The 18,281-nt window shown below is 38.4% G+C and overlaps 2 protein-coding genes across 3 annotated transcripts in view; one reads left to right on the top strand and one right to left on the bottom strand.

The window, feature by feature from the left end:
- The first annotated feature begins 1,590 nt into the window (after positions 1–1,590).
- Positions 1,591–7,145, top strand: LOC106067799 (neuronal acetylcholine receptor subunit alpha-7-like). Its single transcript, XM_056025661.1, has 4 exons — positions 1,591–2,048; positions 3,068–3,693; positions 5,039–5,165; positions 5,946–7,145. The coding sequence occupies exons 1-4, from the start codon at positions 1,824–1,826 to the stop codon at positions 6,174–6,176; spliced, it is 1,209 nt and encodes a 402-aa protein (XP_055881636.1). The 5' UTR covers positions 1,591–1,823; the 3' UTR covers positions 6,177–7,145.
- A 3,765-nt stretch (positions 7,146–10,910) lies between these two features.
- The window catches only part of LOC106052387 (uncharacterized), a 32,121-nt gene continuing 24,750 nt past the window's right edge, over positions 10,911–18,281 (bottom strand). For both annotated transcript variants that reach the window (XM_056027909.1, XM_013207754.2), the window contains exons 3-4: positions 16,631–16,758; positions 10,911–13,201 (exon numbers count right to left, since the gene is read on the bottom strand). In XM_056027909.1, the coding sequence (XP_055883884.1) occupies positions 13,095–13,201; positions 16,631–16,758 (235 nt within the window). In that variant the 3' untranslated portion in view covers positions 10,911–13,094. The remainder of the gene's footprint in view (positions 13,202–16,630; positions 16,759–18,281) is intronic.

Raw genomic sequence — 18,281 nt, 5'->3', positions numbered from 1 at the left:
GTCAACACCATCTTGTTTAGCAGTAGCATTCTCTTTCAAGTCTTTGGTAGTAGGCCCTACCATTAGAATTGTTAAATTTCGTTGTGTCACACATATCCAAAAGTTTTAAAATGAGGATCTTTCTAGAAGATTCTAATTGGTTCTATGATTAACAGTTAAAAGGCAGTTTATGACTAGAGATTAGTTATTAGATTTAGTCTATATGTAGGTACGCATTGACACCTAACCCGAACTTCTCCATGATTAAAGAAATAAGTTTTTATGTTTATATATACATTTGAATACCAGTTTTGAAAAAGGTGAGCGGTAAAGCGCTTGGCTTCTGAACCGTAGTTTTCCAGGCTGGAATTCTGGTGAAGACTGAGATTTCTAATTTCGGGATCTTTAGGCGCCTCTGAGTCCACCCAGCTCTAATGGATACCTGAATTTAGTTGTGGAAAAGTAAAGGCGTTTGGTTCTTGCGCTGGCCACATGACACCCTCGTTAACAGTAGGCCACTTAAACAGATGACCTTTACATCATCTGCCCTATAGACCACAAAGTCTGAAAGTGGAGCTTTACTTTTTTTTTCTTATAAATTGAATATTGACGCTTTTCCTATTTATAAGAAGCAAGCATTTTTTGGGTGCATCCAGTGTGTCACGAGTCGAGTCTGTGACCTATTTCGACCAGTTTCTAGAAGCGAGTTCAAACCAGTGCAAGTATCCAGCGTAAACAAGTTAATTTTAGGTATCCAATCAAAGAAAGAGGTTAAGGGAAAAAATAGCACACATCATCTTCTAGAAGGTCAAAGTTACTAAAATAATTATCTGAGAAGTTTCCATGATTCTGGAATGTACGATTAAGAAAGGTATAAATTAAGGGAAAGTCAGTTAGACGGGGTCCTCGCATAGTAGTAGTTCTTGAAGAGCGATGGTCCTAGCTCAGTCCTTGATTAGTAATGTTTATGATATTAGCGGGTCCATTAGTTACAGTTTTATTAGTTGAAGTTGAAGTTATATTAAGTGAAATTTCATGTATCATTTAAGTTTTATTTATGAAGTATCTAGTCAAGTTGTTATTGAATTGAGAAGTTAATTTGATGTGAAAGTTGAAGAAGTTATTAAAGAACTTTGGAGAAAATACAGAGAGATGTTTCTTTCTTCATTTCATTGAATTGTCAAGTTTGATAAAATAATCCCCGGTAAATCTGTTCATCACACAGTGTAAATAATAGATCACGTGTTGATAAGTTAGGTGTTTTTTAAAGGTTGACCAATCATGTAAGAGTACAGTTTAGCCCCTGCAGAATAAATTATGTAAGCTCTTCCGTTTTGCAATATTTAGTTTACTTAAAGCTCAATTTAGCGGCCTTGACATTGAATAGTCTATCGTGAAAATCTCCAGTAGCACTTGTGGTAAATATTGATCCGATTTGACAAATCTCGCTTTCGTCACTCAATCTCTAGCCAAGTTCTGTATAGCTTGTTCAAACACCGCTTCGCTAAACGGTTGCCATGTTACCAGCCGATAAATTCAGACATTTAAAAAGTTGCAGCCTAGTACCGTGACCTCCGTGACGAAGGTGACGCTAGTACACAAGAGAGGGGAGATTAGCTTAAACATGTAAAAGACCTTACTAGACTTCAAGCTGCCAATACAGATCATTTTGTTTAATTGTTTATTGATGCAATGTGTAGACTCATTGCCAACTAAGAGAGAGTTGAAAAAAAAGCATTGGACCAGAACGGAGAGGCTTTTCTGAGATATAAGAAAGATTATAAGTTCAACGACCATCAAGTAAAGCCTGTGTTTCAAATATTCTAAGAGTAACGGGTTGAACAATGACCTTTTCTTTATTAGGGATTGTTTTCATGATGACCTATGACCTTGTTCAACCGCACAGCCCAAAAGTATCTACTTACGTGCGAATCCGAACTGAATTACTAAATAGGTCAGTCGCAGTTCATAAAATTTCACCGGAGCTGGACTGCACAGTAGGTCAACCTTTCGAGCTCAACTTCAATCTACTTATATTCGATGTTACAGATTTCGACCAAATCAGTCAGGTAAGTGATCACAATGGCAGGTTAGCTTTCAATCAATGTTTATTTTTCGATAAAATCATAATTAACTAGTACTCATCAAAGAAATGCATTATTTTATTTAGTCATAGCTAATGAAGCCACATTAACCATTTTTAAAACCAGAAAGTTTTGTAAGGTACAATGAATATTTGTTAGACATTTTAACTTCATCCCAGAATGGGTGAAGGAATGTGAACACTTGTCTAAGGGGACCAAACCCTACATATCTAGCAATATTTGTGAATACTGAAGGATTAATTTCCCCTGTTGGTATCAAACTAAATAATCAATTACCAGTAGTTGGTTGACTGGTTGGTTAGTTGTTTTTTTAATTGTTTCATGGCTTGTCTACGACTATGATTATTTATGCAAAGTTCCAATTTGATCCGGGAATGAGTGTGGGAGAAATAACGTGTACACAATTTTAAAAGAAAGAATGAGCTGATGATGCAAACTTTGTAAAAATGGCCACCCCCCCCCCTGCCTTTCATGTTCTGCAATGCTATGTCATAATAGGCAACGTCATCGTGACTTGTAGTGATAAAGCTTATAGTAGACTCACACCATTAGTGAAATCACTAAATTTAGAGACAACTTTGAATAGAAGACTTAAAATTAAGTAGCAATTATTCATAGAACACTAAACCATAACTTGCAAATACAAAAACAAAAATCTAATAAAATACTCAGAAAGACACAAAGATACAGGCACATTTATCGTTCCATATGCTAGGACAAATTTGTACAAATACTCCTTCTTCCCTAGCGCTATTAGAGCATGGAATGCGTTGCCTGAACCAGCCAGGAAAACCAGTGACTTAGCAGAATATGGGTGATTGACTAATCCACATGACTAGACGGGCACTGGGACACGTTGGACGTACTCATATTCTTTTTAGAAAAAACGTCTGCAATTTATAAGATAAGATAAATGTGGTTTGGTAGCGGCTCTTCGATGACATATTATTAACAAGTTCAATATTTGTTTTTCTTCCCAAAAGCAAATGACCATTATAGCTCACGTGCAGACAGAATGGAACCAGACTGACCTATCCTGGAACAAGACAGACTACGACAACATGGACGTCGTTCTCTTGGAGTCGTCTGCTATTTGGACACCAACGATATACGTCATAGTAGGAAGCAAGGAATCGATTACGTTCCAGCTGAACGACAATCTGATAGTGACATCGAACGGGAATGTTAAGTCCATGATTCAAACTTACATAACGTTTCGATGCCAAATTGATTTTAACAAATATCCTTTCGATACCCAAACCTGCAGCTTTGGCTTTTATAAAGAGGATCTTCATATATTTAATTCAGACCTGAAGGCGAACTGTGATCGAATCATTGTTCCTTTTGATAACTATACTATCAAAGGAGAATGGCAGCTAACGGACTTCTACTGCCACATGACTCGAGACCTTAACAACGCGACACACTTCCGGTACTGGGTGGTGGCCCGACGTCGTTCTGTGTACTACGTCATCACCGTGGTGTTCCCAATGGTTCTGACGTCAGTGATGATCCCGCTGGTGTTTCTGATCCCGACAAAAACCGGAGAGAAGATTTCCTACCTGGTGACCATGTTCACATCCACAGCAATATTTCTAAGCTACATCAGGTGAGGGAGTTTGTGTCAATTAGAGTTTCACTAGCAGTATTTCTAAGCTACATCAGGTGAGGGAGTTTGTGTCAATTAGAGTTTCACTAGCCAGTATTTCTAAGCTACATCAGGTGAGGGAGTTTGTGTCAATTAGAGTTTCACTAGCCAGTATTTCTAAGCTACATCAGGTGAGGGAGTTTGTGTCAATTAGAGTTTCATTAGTAATATTTCTAAGCTATATCAGGTGAGGGAGTTTGTGTCAATTAGAGTTTGATTAGTAATATTTCTAAGTTACATCAGGTGAGGGAGTTTGTGTCAATTAGAGTTTCATTAGTAATATTTCTAAGCTATATCAGGTGAGGGAGTTTGTGTCAATTAGAGTTTCATTAGTAATATTTCTAAGTTACATCAGGTGAGGGAGTTTGTGTCAATTAGAGTTTCATTAGTAATATTTCTAAGCTATATCAGGTGAGGGAGTTTGTGTCAATTAGAGTTTGATTAGTAATATTTCTAAGCTACATCAGGTGAGGGAGTTTGTGTCAATTAGAGTTTGATTAGTAATATTTCTAAGCTACATCAGGTGAGGGAGTTTGTGTCAATTAGAGTTTCACTAGTAATATTTCTAAGCTACATCAGGTGAGGGAGTTTGTGTCAATTAGAGTTTCATTAGTAATATTTCTAAGCTACATCAGGTGAGGGAGTTTGTGTCAATTAGAGTTTGATTAGTAATATTTCTAAGCTACATCAGGTGAGGGAGTTTGTGTCAATTAGAGTTTCATTAGTAATATTTCTAAGCTACATCAGGTGAGGGAGTTTGTGTCAATTAGAGTTTGATTAGGGGCCTACTTACTTAGATCCTCCCGAGCCGTTAGGCACATAGGGTGGCAAACTGTCTCCATAAAGATCTGCCATCAGCAATGTTTGAAGCCTCTTCTCACCTGGTGTCCACTGCTCTGGCGTCTTCCATTAAAGTGTGACGCCAAGTTATAACAGAACATCTCATTTTGCGCTTTCCTCGTATTGGCTTTCATGTCATTGCAACTCTTGGTATGCAAAATTCATTTGCCGGAAGACATGTCCCGGAAACCTCATGCGACGCTCTGTAATAATTTCATTTAGTGGTCGAGTCCCAGCTCGGAATATGATTTCCTTGTTTGAGACCCGATCTCAAGAAATGACTCCTAAAATGCATTTTAGCCACACTTAGTCTTTTCTGAAGTCCCATCCCTATATTAGTGTAGTGATTATCATATAAACCTTTTTTTTGTAAAACAAAAATTGCATTATTTGAACATCTGACTTTCTACTTTGAAATACGCAATACATTACATACATTGAATTATCTCTTTCATCTATTGTGTAGCACTGTGATGCCCAGAAGTCTGACTAACCTCCCCTATCTGAGTTTGCTGCTAGTGGAAGTCCTGTGTGAGGGGCTGTGTGCCGTGTTGGCTACGCTCTGGGTTGTGAACAAGTATAACCTTCACCCTGTGAGTAAAGCTTGAAGTTCTCGTGACGTGTACACATAAAGTACTTTGTCGTCTGCAAGTTCATGAGCAGAGATACGCAGACCGAAAAATATGCAGAGAGTGTCCCACCAGAATGAATACAAACCTGAATAAAGACGTGTCAAAATACGTGTTGATGTCCATTACATATCACACTAGCGGGGCACCATATATGATATGTCGACCATCCTACTCCATACATTGACTTGGATAGAACCTCTTTCAATGACAGGCCCGTCCATTCTTTTATCGCTTTCTTTGACTGTCTCTCCTTCTTTTTCCTGGTACTGTTCACTGAATGAACGTCTTTGCGAGTCCCCAGGACCTTGTAATATGGACATTGATTTTTAGGACCTTGTTGACTATGGAGTTTTAGTTTGCATTTATTTTTATGACAGAAGTTAGCAGATCATCGTGATGTGTAATTGCTTTCTAAATCCTCGTTACTTTCGCCTCTTTTTCTTGGCTCGAAAATGCTCGAAATTTCAAGGATTCGACCCCCCCCCACTCCCCAAAAGATTTTAACAAATCGACGAGAAAACAATTATAAAAATGTTAATTTGTTTAGATTATTTCTGAAAAAAAATTTAATTTCATAGTTTCGCCCAAATGATTAAAAAAAAAGAGTAAACACAAAAAACAAAAAAAAAATTCCACTAATTTATTACTGATCTATCAATGCAAAGAAGTATAGTTTTTTTTTTAGAACTGCTTTAAACATATAACGAATTTGGTTAAAGCATTTTTACATTCTCTCTACAGGTGGATATCAAACGAACAACAAAAATCCATCCATCTACTGACGTTGGTACAGATCAAAAGGAAACGCATCCTGTAGATTCTCTGGACATTTCCAACGTCTCTAGAGACTCAAATCTAGAACATTGGTCAAAACTACAGCGTACAGATAGATTTTTGTTCATTGTCTTTGCAAGTGTTCAGTTCCTGTTTCTTCTTTGTTTATTCGCAGCTACAGAATGGATTCTGCATTAATGATATTCAGTTTTAGCTTGAAGCTATGATCTACATTTTTTTTACCAAAAATCACTGCGCTTTACAACAACGGATCTTGAGAATTAGTCACGTGGTTTTAAGCGAACTCTCCTGCTCTGTTCGACTTATAATATAGTTTCTTTAAAAAATGTTGTTAATATTAATGATTTGACATATTTAATGTAACAACACTGAAAATTTCAATGATTCAATTGTTTAGCCAAAATAAAAGCTGACCCAAGAGGATATTTTAGTTATCTGAAAAAAAAAAACAAGCGAATGACAAAATAGCCTCCTAATTGACCAGGAGCTCCTGGAAATCTCCTGAAATTGCAAAATGTACGAAAAAGTCCAGGAAATATCCGGAAATTATTAACATCTTTTGAAAACTCAAACTAATCTCCTGAAATATATGGACGAAAATTGTCATTTAGGGGTGATAAAAAAAATGGCATTAAACAATACCTGTAAAATATAATCTGGTGATTTTTAGGTCGCCCACCTAACTTTAATGGGTACCCGACTTGAGTTGCGAAAAGTAAGGCGGTTGGTCGTTGTGCTGACCACATGGCACCCAGCTCCTTAACAGTTGGCCAAAGAAACAGATGAACTCAAACATAGATCGCAAGGTCTGAAAGGGGAACTTCCTCTTTTTACTTTTTTTAACAAAATAAAACGTTTGATAAGATGTGTAAAGTTTTAATTTGAATTTTAAACTTAGTGATTGACAATTGAAGACACCGTGTTGAGGGTTGAGCAAAAAGCTAATACAGAACAGGTATTTGGGTGAGTCCACTTGTAACTCAAGCTAAAATTTAAAGATTTAAATTGTTTTCTAATTTTTACAGATGAAGATTGCGTGATTTGAGTCCAATCAAGCATACAACCTTGACCGCTTTAGTTTAATTACACTTTTTTTCTAAGCCTAATCGCTTTGTTTTGAAAATAATAGTAAGAAAAAATATATAATACGTCTGCATTTATTTTAAAAAAAAAGTAATTTCTTTCTTAAGAACATTAGTCCATAGTGGGGAAAATTTTTAAAAAGTACGAACACATTTAAAGACACAATCTTTCATTTTCTCTCTCTCTCTCTCTCTCTCTCTCCCCCCTCCTCTCTCTCTCTCTCTCTCTCTCCCCCTCTCTCTCTCTCTCTCTCCCCCTGTTTCTCTCTCATATTTAATAATATAATAAGAATGATTCTACTGTGCAACAAATCGATGAGTCGCTTATTCCAAAGACCAAGAAATTTTGAGATGAATTAAAACAGAGTACGTCACATTTTTATTTGTAATCTTAAATTCATCCACACCCTGGCCTACGTCATAAACACGTCATTCAATGGTAATCACGCGATTGTTTTATTCAATTGATGGCTGCCGTCAGTTGTATTTTCACGTCTGCTCGTGCTCTTGAATGCAGTTACGTTTGACCTCGAGCCGTTTTGACTCTAATGACAGTAACTTTCTCTCGCAGAATTGTTGTTTTATTTTATATTGAATGTAATTTATTTTACATTTTTTTTACAATGTAGGTAAAAAAAGAATGCTCAACACTTGTTGTCACAAATACAGTGGCTAGTAGAGTACAATAAAAAATGCGATAAAATTGTCTGCAATATTTTCTAAAATTATTTTAAAGTTTTTGATTTTATCAACAAACATTTTTCTTAAATTTTTTTTTAAATTCAGTAATTCAAGAAGTGCCCGCTCCCCCCCCCAAAAAAAAACACCCCCCACACACACACATACACACACACACACATACACACACAAAGAATAAAGAATGTACGTTTCAAGGTCTCATTAAGAGTGAGATCAACTAATTTTTTTCAAATATCGCCATTTGTTTCATGTTCTTGTTACTGACAACAAGAGCAGGCCCTCAACCACCACACAGATTTATCTAGGTTTTCTTTTTCGTTGTTGTTGTTTTTTAAATAAATTTTATTTAGTGCTTTTGAAGTTACATCAATATCTTAAACACAACACAAAGGGCCAACAAAACAAAGAGATGAAGACTTCCTGGGGGCGCAATATCTGCTTCACCAGAGCCAAAAGTTTTGATTTATAATATAGAGCGAATACTGTGAAGTCCAACTGCTATTTAGTTTTTCAAAAAAATTGGTAACATTAACATTGTTATATTCGACACTGAAGACCTTTGAGGAGGTAGCTGTCGTTCTGGCTGAATGCCTATCTTCTCCATTTCACCGGGGCGGGGGTCAAGGGTTACATGGTCTCAAATGTCGTCAGTCTGCTTTCAATTTTTTATTGTAATATACTCACTCGCGCAGCTCATCGGGTATAAATTCATCATACGTTTAGGAACAGGGGCTTTTTTGTGACGGTACGCACCGGTACGGCGTACCGGCAGCTTTTTGAAAAAAAATATCACTTTTCTTGTATTTTAACGTATATTATTACTTTTTAGTAGTTAAAAGTTACGCAATCAACTACTAAGTATCGGCACCTAATTACTGAGTACCGGCACCTAATTACTGAGTACCGGCACCTAATCACTGAGTACCGGCACCTAATTTTTTTTTTACAAAAAAAGCACTGTATAGGAATAAATAGGAGCATAAGCGAGTAGTCAGAACGACATCAGTTCCATGCTCAGGATGTAATCATAATTACGAAAACAAACGTTCATTTTGAAAACATCTGGTTTGGTTTGGGTTTTAGGCACATCGGCACAATTTTAGGCCATGTCGTGCCTGCATTCCCTTAAGGACTACTCTCTCTCTAAATAACAAGGGCTGAATTCCATACAGTTAAATCATTGAAATCAAGGTCTATCTGCAAAGATCTCTTGCAATTGGGAGATGAAAAGTCAATAAATACTAAGAGTATGTGGGACTATTTCCTAAGGCGTTGGGTGGAGGTGGGAAGCGTGGTCGAGAGGCCACTTGAACTTGGCTTGGCTTGGCTACCTAGAAGGGGGCTCGAGGTTCGACACCCGACTCGGGCAGAGTTGTGTTTACTGAGCGCCTAAAGGCAGCACGGAAAACCAACTCCTAGATACCCCCTCCCTCCACAAATGAGATTGGACCAAAAAAGCAGCCCTTTGCTGCTATAAGCATGAAAGTAGCGCTATATAAAAGCTATAATATATATATAATATCGGGAAATGTGATTCAGGGGTAAAACAAAGTATATGGTTGGGAGGGGGTAGCGTTCTAAAGCGTGCCGTGCTAATTAGACGTAAATGTGACGATGATAACATTCAAGTTTTTTTGTTTTTTTTTTTTGAGGGGGCTGGACGAAAAGGGGTGGGGGAGAGAAAAATGATAGAAATGATGTGTTTTTTTTTTGGGGGGGGGGGCGTTTTAAAGAGGGCCGTATCACGTCCTAGAATATTCTGGCACAAATGGTTTGATTAAACTGCAAAACGTTATGGTAAAAGGAAAAAAAAAAGGGGGGGGGGTGGCCAAAGTTTTATCTGAGTTTTACGATCTGAAGAACGTAAAATGTAAAACGAGGCTCAGGCCAAATATGATAATACAGCCTATCAACTATTTTGAAATATCCGAAAAAGCAGAATAATAACCAGATAATGTAAATAGGTCTATTTATTAAGGCGGAAACTTTGGGGGCATGGGAGAGAAAAGTGATACTGGAATTCACGAGACGGTCCATGTTATAAGTAAGTTAAAAAAAAAAAAAGGGATCCATGACAAGAAATATATATATATATATAGCCTTGGGCCATATCAACGGGAGCAGCCGGTGGGGAAATGCTAGTTTTCTTATACTTCAATATTTTTTTTCACATATTTTCTTCTACATATAAAGCAGACAAAAAGACAGACACAAAAAATGAATACAACTCTTCATGTGTTTGGGAATTCGTTGCTAAATAATGGAACGACTTCAGTGTTGGATTCGACCAAGTCTCAGAGTTCTTTAAGAAGTGATAGCAGCCTGTTTTGCTATCCAGCACCAGACGACTACATGTTCCCGCTCCAGGTCCTCGGCTGTTTCGTTAACCCTTTGCTGTCTCTTGTAGGCCTTTTCATTAACGTGCTATGCCTGGTCATACTTGTCAAGGTCGGACTTAAGAAGACCACCTACATACTGCTCTTTGCGCTGGTCATGTCTGACTCTTGGAACATGTTCGAAAATCTGGACTTTGGTAACAAGATTCGAATATTCGGAACTCTTAAGAGCAAGCCTGGCTACTGCACCTTCGAATATGAATCAGAGATGAACCAATTTCTTTATGTTTCACAACAATTTTTTGGTTTTGTTGGACTGTGGGGCAGAACCATCAATACTTCGATCCCTATGATTATAACAATCGAACGAATCCTAGCTGTGTACTTTCCGGTGACGTTTACTAGAGTGGTCACCGCAAGATCGATTACAGTGTCCTGCTGTATTGCTTACGTCTTTTGGCTGCCCTATGTTATAGTGCAGATCTTCTACAGGCGGCTCGCTTACTTCAAACTTCCCAGCGGAAAGGTTGTTGCGTACGTAGAGAGCTCAGATTTTCTAGTTAAAAACTTCAGCGTCCTCTACACATTCACAGTCTACGCCCTTGAAACGTTGGCGTCTTATGTGCCCACCTGCTTTGTGTGTCTGGGCTGCATCCTCATCGGCATCAAAGTCTCTGTCTCCATCTCGCAGAGGCGTAGACTTACAAGAGAGAAGAAGAAACAGAAATGGTCGCCCAGGACTACCCGAACTCTCCTGGTCACTTGTCTTATATTTGCCGTCACCCACGCGATAACTTCTCTTATAAGCGCCATAGCGTCCGTCAGTACCCAGGCTCCTTTGCTGACCTATCTTCTGGTGGAGATCTCAGCGTTCTTCAACATCTTAAACTGCACCAGCAATTTCTTCGTGTACTTCTTTTGTAACCAAAAACTGTGGCAGATCTTTCTTGATATGACTCTCTCTTTTCGAGACAAATTGCATTGACTAATTGTTGCAATGATTTCCACACGACAAATTCTTTTGTAATAACATCAAACATCAAACATGTTTATAGAACATTGGACTAGTTTGTTTGTTTTTTGTGGGCAAATTTTGCACCAGCAGCTTACAGTTTTGTACACTTTCCAATCATAGAACGATTGCATTAGCCATCAGCTCCTGGTATACGTTTTGTAATGGTATCCTTTTGAATAGCAGTACCGTTAAAAATGATGTAGAACGATGAGTAGTGTCTAACAGTCTGCAGAATTTGACAGCTTATGAGGTACCCTGACTTGGCTTCTCCGTGGTGGGGACTTCCAAAGTCTGAAAAAGCTTTTGTGGTATGGCACAGAACTTAGGGTTGTCCCGTTGGTTCATAACAATTCAGACTTGACTTCAGGTTACGCTATCCTTGCTGTGTGGAAAAAAAAAACTGTATGTCCTATTATTATTGACTGTCCAAGACGTGATGAATTCAGTTTTTAAAAAGTTGGAGACCCAACACGTTTTTTCCTTGTTTGATGACTTACCTGCATTTCCTTCATTTATTTTTTCTTAAGTCCAGGACTTTTGGAAGTAAAGATTTGAACTTAAAACCCCTTACTCACACAGAACTTTGAACCCCCCTCACTCACAGGAAGTTCGATAATGACAATGTACAGTGTGCTCAAACTATACCAGATGTCGTCGTAGTTTTCAAAATTTGAGAACCTTTATCTGCTACCATGTTAAAAATTACGCACTTAAATATCCATGAATCTTATACGCAGATTATTGTTAGTAAGTTGATTCGATGAAGTTTGAATTCGTATTTACTATTTTAGGAAATGCAACGTTTTTACGGAGCTCACAGACAATTTCAGTTTTACTTCGGAAAGATGATGTCATAGTAGTTTTACTTTGACTAGAAAGATGATGTCACATTAATTTTACTTTGACCACAAAAATGATGTCACATTAATTTTACTTTGACCAGAAAAATGATGTTTAATTAGTTTTACTTGGACTGGAAAAATGATGCCCCATAAGATTTTTTCATGCTATTTCACAGAACTCTATTGTAAATAAAATTTTACAAGAGCTTTAACTCCAGAGACTTAAATACAAATATTTCTTATGTTATTGATATTATTTATTATAAAACTGTTGCAGAAATAGACTTGTCACTTTGTTTGCCTTCGCATTAGAAAAATGTGTGATCCTTTCTTTCAGGACATTTTCTACTCTATAGAAATAACAAGTAAGCAAATTAACTCTTTCAGACCTTGGGATATATGTGGCAGTAGCCAAGTGCTTAGCAAACTTAGCCACAACGCAACCAAAACAAAATTTTAGACTGCATTCATTTTTACTTATAATTCAGATGTTGACAGCCGTCAGACTAAGAACATACAACAATCGTGCTATTGTAGGACATTTCCAAACCAGGTTTTAACTTTTTCCAGACTTCCTGTTACGTAAATATTCGGTCACATGCTATATAGTCTCAAAGGTTACCGGTAAACCGCAAGGAAATTTCACTAAGTATACCCACATATATGTGTAACACAGCCCTAGTGATATGAAGACTCTCGACGGTATTCAAAAAAGGCTTTGAGCACCTTATGCAGAGAGCAAAGGTGACAGGCTCAAAAGGTTATTCAGTTTTAGTTTGACTAAGTGAGTCCAGTGGGAAGATAGTTCCGGGACAGTAGAATTCAGAGCATGTCTAGAACGAGATGGAAACCAGTAGAGTTCGGTACATTAGTGCAGATTTTAATACGGCATTACAGATATCCACAGTTGAGCATTTTTCCAGTTGCCAGCTTACGTTATTGGAAGTAATTTGACATTAAGGAATTACGTAATTTTAAGTCCGAGTCGTACATTTCTTTGAGTTGGTTGTGTTGAGCTGTGTTTGCCGAGTGAGAGCCTTTACAGTAGATTATATCTATATGTCTGTAATTTAAACATAACTGCAGTGTTATGAAGGCCGCTTCAAGTCTTGCGAGTCTAACTACGATGAATATCTCGTTGGTTCTGAATATTGAGTTGAATACTGAGTTGCCAAAGGTGACCGAGGCTGCACCGGACGAGAAACAGTGGTGTAAGCAGGTGGCGGACCTATAAAAGCAAAGGTATGAAATATAGCCGTATATTATAGGGAAAGTATAGTATGATATGGCAAGCCAAGGTAAACTACAGTAAGCTAAGGTAAACTACAGTAAGCTAAGGTAAACTATAACTAGCAACTTAGGTAAACTAGAGTAAGATAAAATGAGATAAACTATAGCAAAATGTATACGGTAAACTAGAGTAAGATAAAATGAGATAAGCTATAGCAAAATGTATACGGTAAACTAGAGTAAGATAAAATGAGATAAGCTATAGCAAAATGTATACGGTAAACTAGAGTAAGTAAAATGAGATAAGCTATAGCAAAATGTATACGGTAAACTAGAGTAAGATAAAATGAGATAAGCTATAGCAAAATGTATACGGTAAACTAGAGTAAGATAAAATGAGATAAGCTATAGCAAAATGTATACGGTAAACTAGAGTAAGATAAAATGAGATAAACTATAGCAAAATGTATACGGTAAACTAGAGTAAGATAAAATGAGATAAACTATAGCAAAATGTATAAGGTAAACTACAGTAAGCTAAGGCAATATGAATTATAGCTAATTAGGAAAAACTATAGCACGCTAAGATATGGTCAACTACAGCTATGACATTTGCAGGAAGCAGCTCAACGGCAAGGAGACAATGACAACACAAGTTAAAGTAAATAATTCACAAAGCAAGGCGGATATCAATCACCATTAAAACATTTCACTTTCTCTTTCTTTCTTCCATTCATTTTAGTCTCTTTATAGTGCGCTGGTGAGCCACGACAGAACGTGGTTATTACATTGCCCCCTTCTTAGGTCTCGCCGTCCCGAACTGAGTCTGTTCCTTTCTCCTCTCCACAATACCGGTACAACCGGTCGAAGTGTACCACCTTGCATTTAGTTCGAGGGCCCCCTCTGGATACGTCGTTGGATCTTTTCACAATCCGATATGGACCTTCCCAATCCTTTTGTATTTCTCTTTCGGTCGTATAGCCCAACGAAATCATGCTCTACAAGCAGGGCTGGTCCGGGTTGCGGGGCCCTATGCAAAACGGATTGCGCGGGGCCCTTTCTGGGTAGGGATAAGGATAATAAGTGAAGATTTTGTATTAGAAAATAAATTCGTGTTTGCATTTTATTCATACTTTACTTAGTGCAAAATCACTGTAGAATTAACTTTACGAGCCCTCTACAGTAGATGGTAGTTTTCCAACAAAAAGCATTCAGATAAACATTCAAATCTGCCATTTAGACTTACTATTGAGTAGCAAAATATCGCCTTTGTCTTTTTTTTTAAAAGGTCGAGATAGATTTAGATAAACTTGGATAAGACTAAAATTATGCGAGTGGGATATAAGGCAAAGGGTGTCCCCGTCAGACTTGGCGAGTCAAAGCTTGAAGAGCTGGACAAGTTCACGTACCTTGGCAGCATCATAACAAATGATGGAGATGCTTACCATGATGTAGCGTGCCGAATAGGAAAGGCAGGGACCATTTTCCAAAGGCTGCAGCCTATTTGGACTAGCCAAGCCATTGGACTCGAGACAAAAATACACCTTCTCAACACAATCGTCATTCCAACTGCTACATATGCATGTGAGACGTGGAAGTCATCGGTCAAAATTGAGAAAAGACTAAATGTGGCTCAACAGAGATGGCTGAGACGGATTTTGGGAGTCAACAAACACAGACCGGATCTCAAACAAGGAAATCCTATGCCGAACTGGAAGTCGAACACTTAGTGAGGTTGTGACTGAGCGTCGCATGAGGTTTGCGGGACATGTTCTACGTCAAAATGAATTACGCACACCAAGAGTTGCGATAACATGGAAGCCAAAACGAGGAAAGTGCAAACAGGGACGTCCTCGTATTACCTGGCGACACACCTTCATGGACGACCTCAGAATAGTGGACTTCAGGTGGGAGGAGGCTTCAGACATTGCCAGTGACAGATCATTATGGAGACAGCTTGCCGCCCAATGCGCCGAACGGCGCGGGAGGACCTAAGTCTAAGTCTAAGTAAGATTTAGATCTATAATTGTATGCCAGTGACTATTAAAGTAAATTAAGTATTTGAAATTCTTGATTTGGTTAAAATTCGCCTTATTATTACATTTTTATTAAATGGATGCTGACAATGCCGTTTAGTTTTTTCATCGCGGATAGGATTGGCGTTTTCCATATTGAATGAAACCCCGAAATGACAATTGTGTCTGTTTGTAAGGAGATTTGCATGACCTTTCTGAAGATTTTAATAATTTCAGAAGATTTTCATGATTTTTTCTTATATTTTGCAATTTCAGGAGAATTCGAGGAACTCTTTAATGTTAAAATGGTTTAATATAATAATTTACACCTAGAATTTGCGCAGGGCCTATGAAAGTGCGAGGCCCACTGCGGCCGCATAGGTTGCAGTGGCCTAAGACCGGCCCTGTCTACAAACCCAGTAGAATTGAACCTTCTGTCGTATCTGGTCTTCATGAGGTCGCTACTGTCTTTTATCCTACTCCGTGCAAGTGCATGAACCCTCTCAAGTCTCCTTCTATACGTTCTGTTAAGTATTCGCTTGCTGTCTTTTGTTTGTCTCCTGGCAGCCCAAATAAGAGGTCTGCTGGCAGCCGAAGCTCCCTACCAAATAATAATTTGGCTGGCGTGTAGCCAGTGGTTGCATGAACGGCTCCTCTATAAGACACGAGGAAGAGAGGAATGTAGTCATCCCAATCGTTTTGCTGTTCCGCTGTCATTTTAGTCAAGCGTTGTATCGACGTGCGTTTAAAGTGTTCTACCATCCCGTTCTACATAATCAGATTTATAGATTACATAAAATGAGGGCTTAAAATCAAAACCTTAACAGCACAATGAAACAATGAACAAGAAAAAAATATTTAATTGGGGATGAAGTGATCGGGCATAAAGTGACCAGGGATGAAATGACCGGTCACCAAAGAAAATAGTGAATTACTAAGTAATTAATTAACTAATTGGTTACTTTTTATTGATTCATGTCTATTCTATGTCAATACATAATTCTGTGAAGTTTCAGCTTAATTCGAAAATGGGTGTGGAAAAAATAACGTGTGCAGACTTTTTACCAAACAGACAGAGTGAGTTGATATAAGCTTTGTATAAAGAAGGTCGGACGGACAGACAGACTGACAGACAGAGTGAGTTGATATAAGCTTTGTAAAAAAGAATGTCGGACGGACAGACAGACAGACAGACAGACAGAGTGAGTTGATATAAGCTTTGTAAAAAGAAGGTCGGACGGACAGACAGACAGACAGACAGAGTGAGTTGATATAAGCTTTGTAAAAAGAAGGTCGGACGGACAGACAGACCACACATAACTAATTGCGTATATTCCGTTTTCGGGGGGGGGGGGGGCCGGTAAAATTGTTAATGTGTATGTGTGTGTTTTAGAACATAAGTGTCGACCTACCATAGCCGAAGTAAGTTGTTCCACCTACCACTCTTCCTCTTTCCCAGTAGAAGTAATTCAGAACACCAAAGATGATACAAATCAAGATCGACAAGCAAAAAAGCACGATAAATAAAATGAAGAATTGCCTAGGGATTAAAGAAAATAATATCAAATGGTGATATTGAAAAAAAGGTACCCCTTTAATGCCTTGAGATCTTCGGGGCAGAGCGGGGCCGGAATTAGGCCGCCGCAACCTATGCGGTCGCAGTAGGCCCCGCACTTTTATAGGCCCCGAGCTAATTCTAGGTGTAAATTATGAAATTAAACCATTAAAACTTATATATAATGACAGGGCTTCCGCGGCTTCCTGATATTCCAGGGGCTCCTGTAAATGTCCTGTAATTGCAAAATTTACGAAAAAGTCCTGGAAATCTGAAATTATTAAAATCTCCTGAAAACTCAGAAAAGTCTCCTAAAAACTCAGAAAAGTCTCCTGAAAACTCAGAAAAGTCTCCTGAAAACTCAGAAAAGTCTCCTGAAAACTCAGAAAAGTCTCCTGAAAACTCAGAAAAGTCTACTGAAAACTCAGAAAAGTCTCCTGAAACCTCAGAAAAGTCTCCTGAAAACTCAGAAAAGTCTCCTGAAAAATAGACACAATTGTCCTTTTGATGTACCAATCCTACTGCGCGATTTAAAAAGAAAAGGGCATTGTCAACTTTGATTTAATACAAATTGATTGCAAAGACTAATGTATTTTGAAATAGAAAATCTTAATTTTTATTTTTCATCATTATCCCTATATTTAGACTGGGCCCCGCGCAATCTGTTTCGCATGGGGCCCAGCAGTTGTTAGATCCGGCCCTGGGGTAGATGATGTAAAGCTCAGCTATTTTTGAGGCCTGAGGGTGGCATGCGGCCAACACACCGAGAACCCACCCATACTCCGCCAACGTATATCAGCTACCCATTAGTGTTGAGTGGAGTCAGAGGCGTCTTAAAATTCTCAATTCTTTCCAGAATTCGAACCTCAAGTCTTTGGTCCAGGAACAAAGCATCATGACCCCATAAAGTTTCGCATAGGGCCCCGCAATGGTTAAGTCCTGCCCTGCTATTTAGTGACGGGTAAATATACATAGTAGATTACTTGTTCTCTTTTCATGACTTCTTGGTCACAATGGTTAAATCCGGCGCAGCTATTTAGTGTTTGTAAAATGTTTTACATGTTTAGGAAGTTCCTTCAGTGTTTAAGAGAGTTTAATTCCTAGTCCAAACCTCCAGCAGGACGAAGGGGGGTGGGAGCCTGCAGGGTTTGAACCCGGGACTATCAATAAATTCAAACGACAGTCCAGCGCGCAAACCGCACGACCAGGCAGCCATCAGTAGTGACGGGTGAATACTACTTGTTCTTCTTCCTTCTTGTTTTTTCGTGGGGTAACTTTTAGCGCAGAAATAAAAGAGTGATCTTTCCTTTACTTCTTCTCTTCCAAACTCTAAAGCCATGAAGAGAATTATATATATAGATACTGTAGAGCTAGGGGGTGCGATGACTGAATGGTTAAGCGCTTAGCTTCCGAACCTGGGGTCCTTGGATTTCGAGTTTCGGGATTTTTAGGGCGTCCACTCAACTCTAATGGGTACCTGACTTTAGTTGGGGAAAGTAGAGGTGGTT

The sequence above is a fragment of the Biomphalaria glabrata genome, chromosome 4, assembly GCF_947242115.1.
Source record: "Biomphalaria glabrata chromosome 4, xgBioGlab47.1, whole genome shotgun sequence".
NCBI classification, from domain to species: Eukaryota; Metazoa; Mollusca; class Gastropoda; family Planorbidae; genus Biomphalaria; species Biomphalaria glabrata.
The sequence above is the reverse complement of the archived record's forward strand: the minus strand, read 5'-3'. Positions and strand labels throughout refer to the sequence as shown.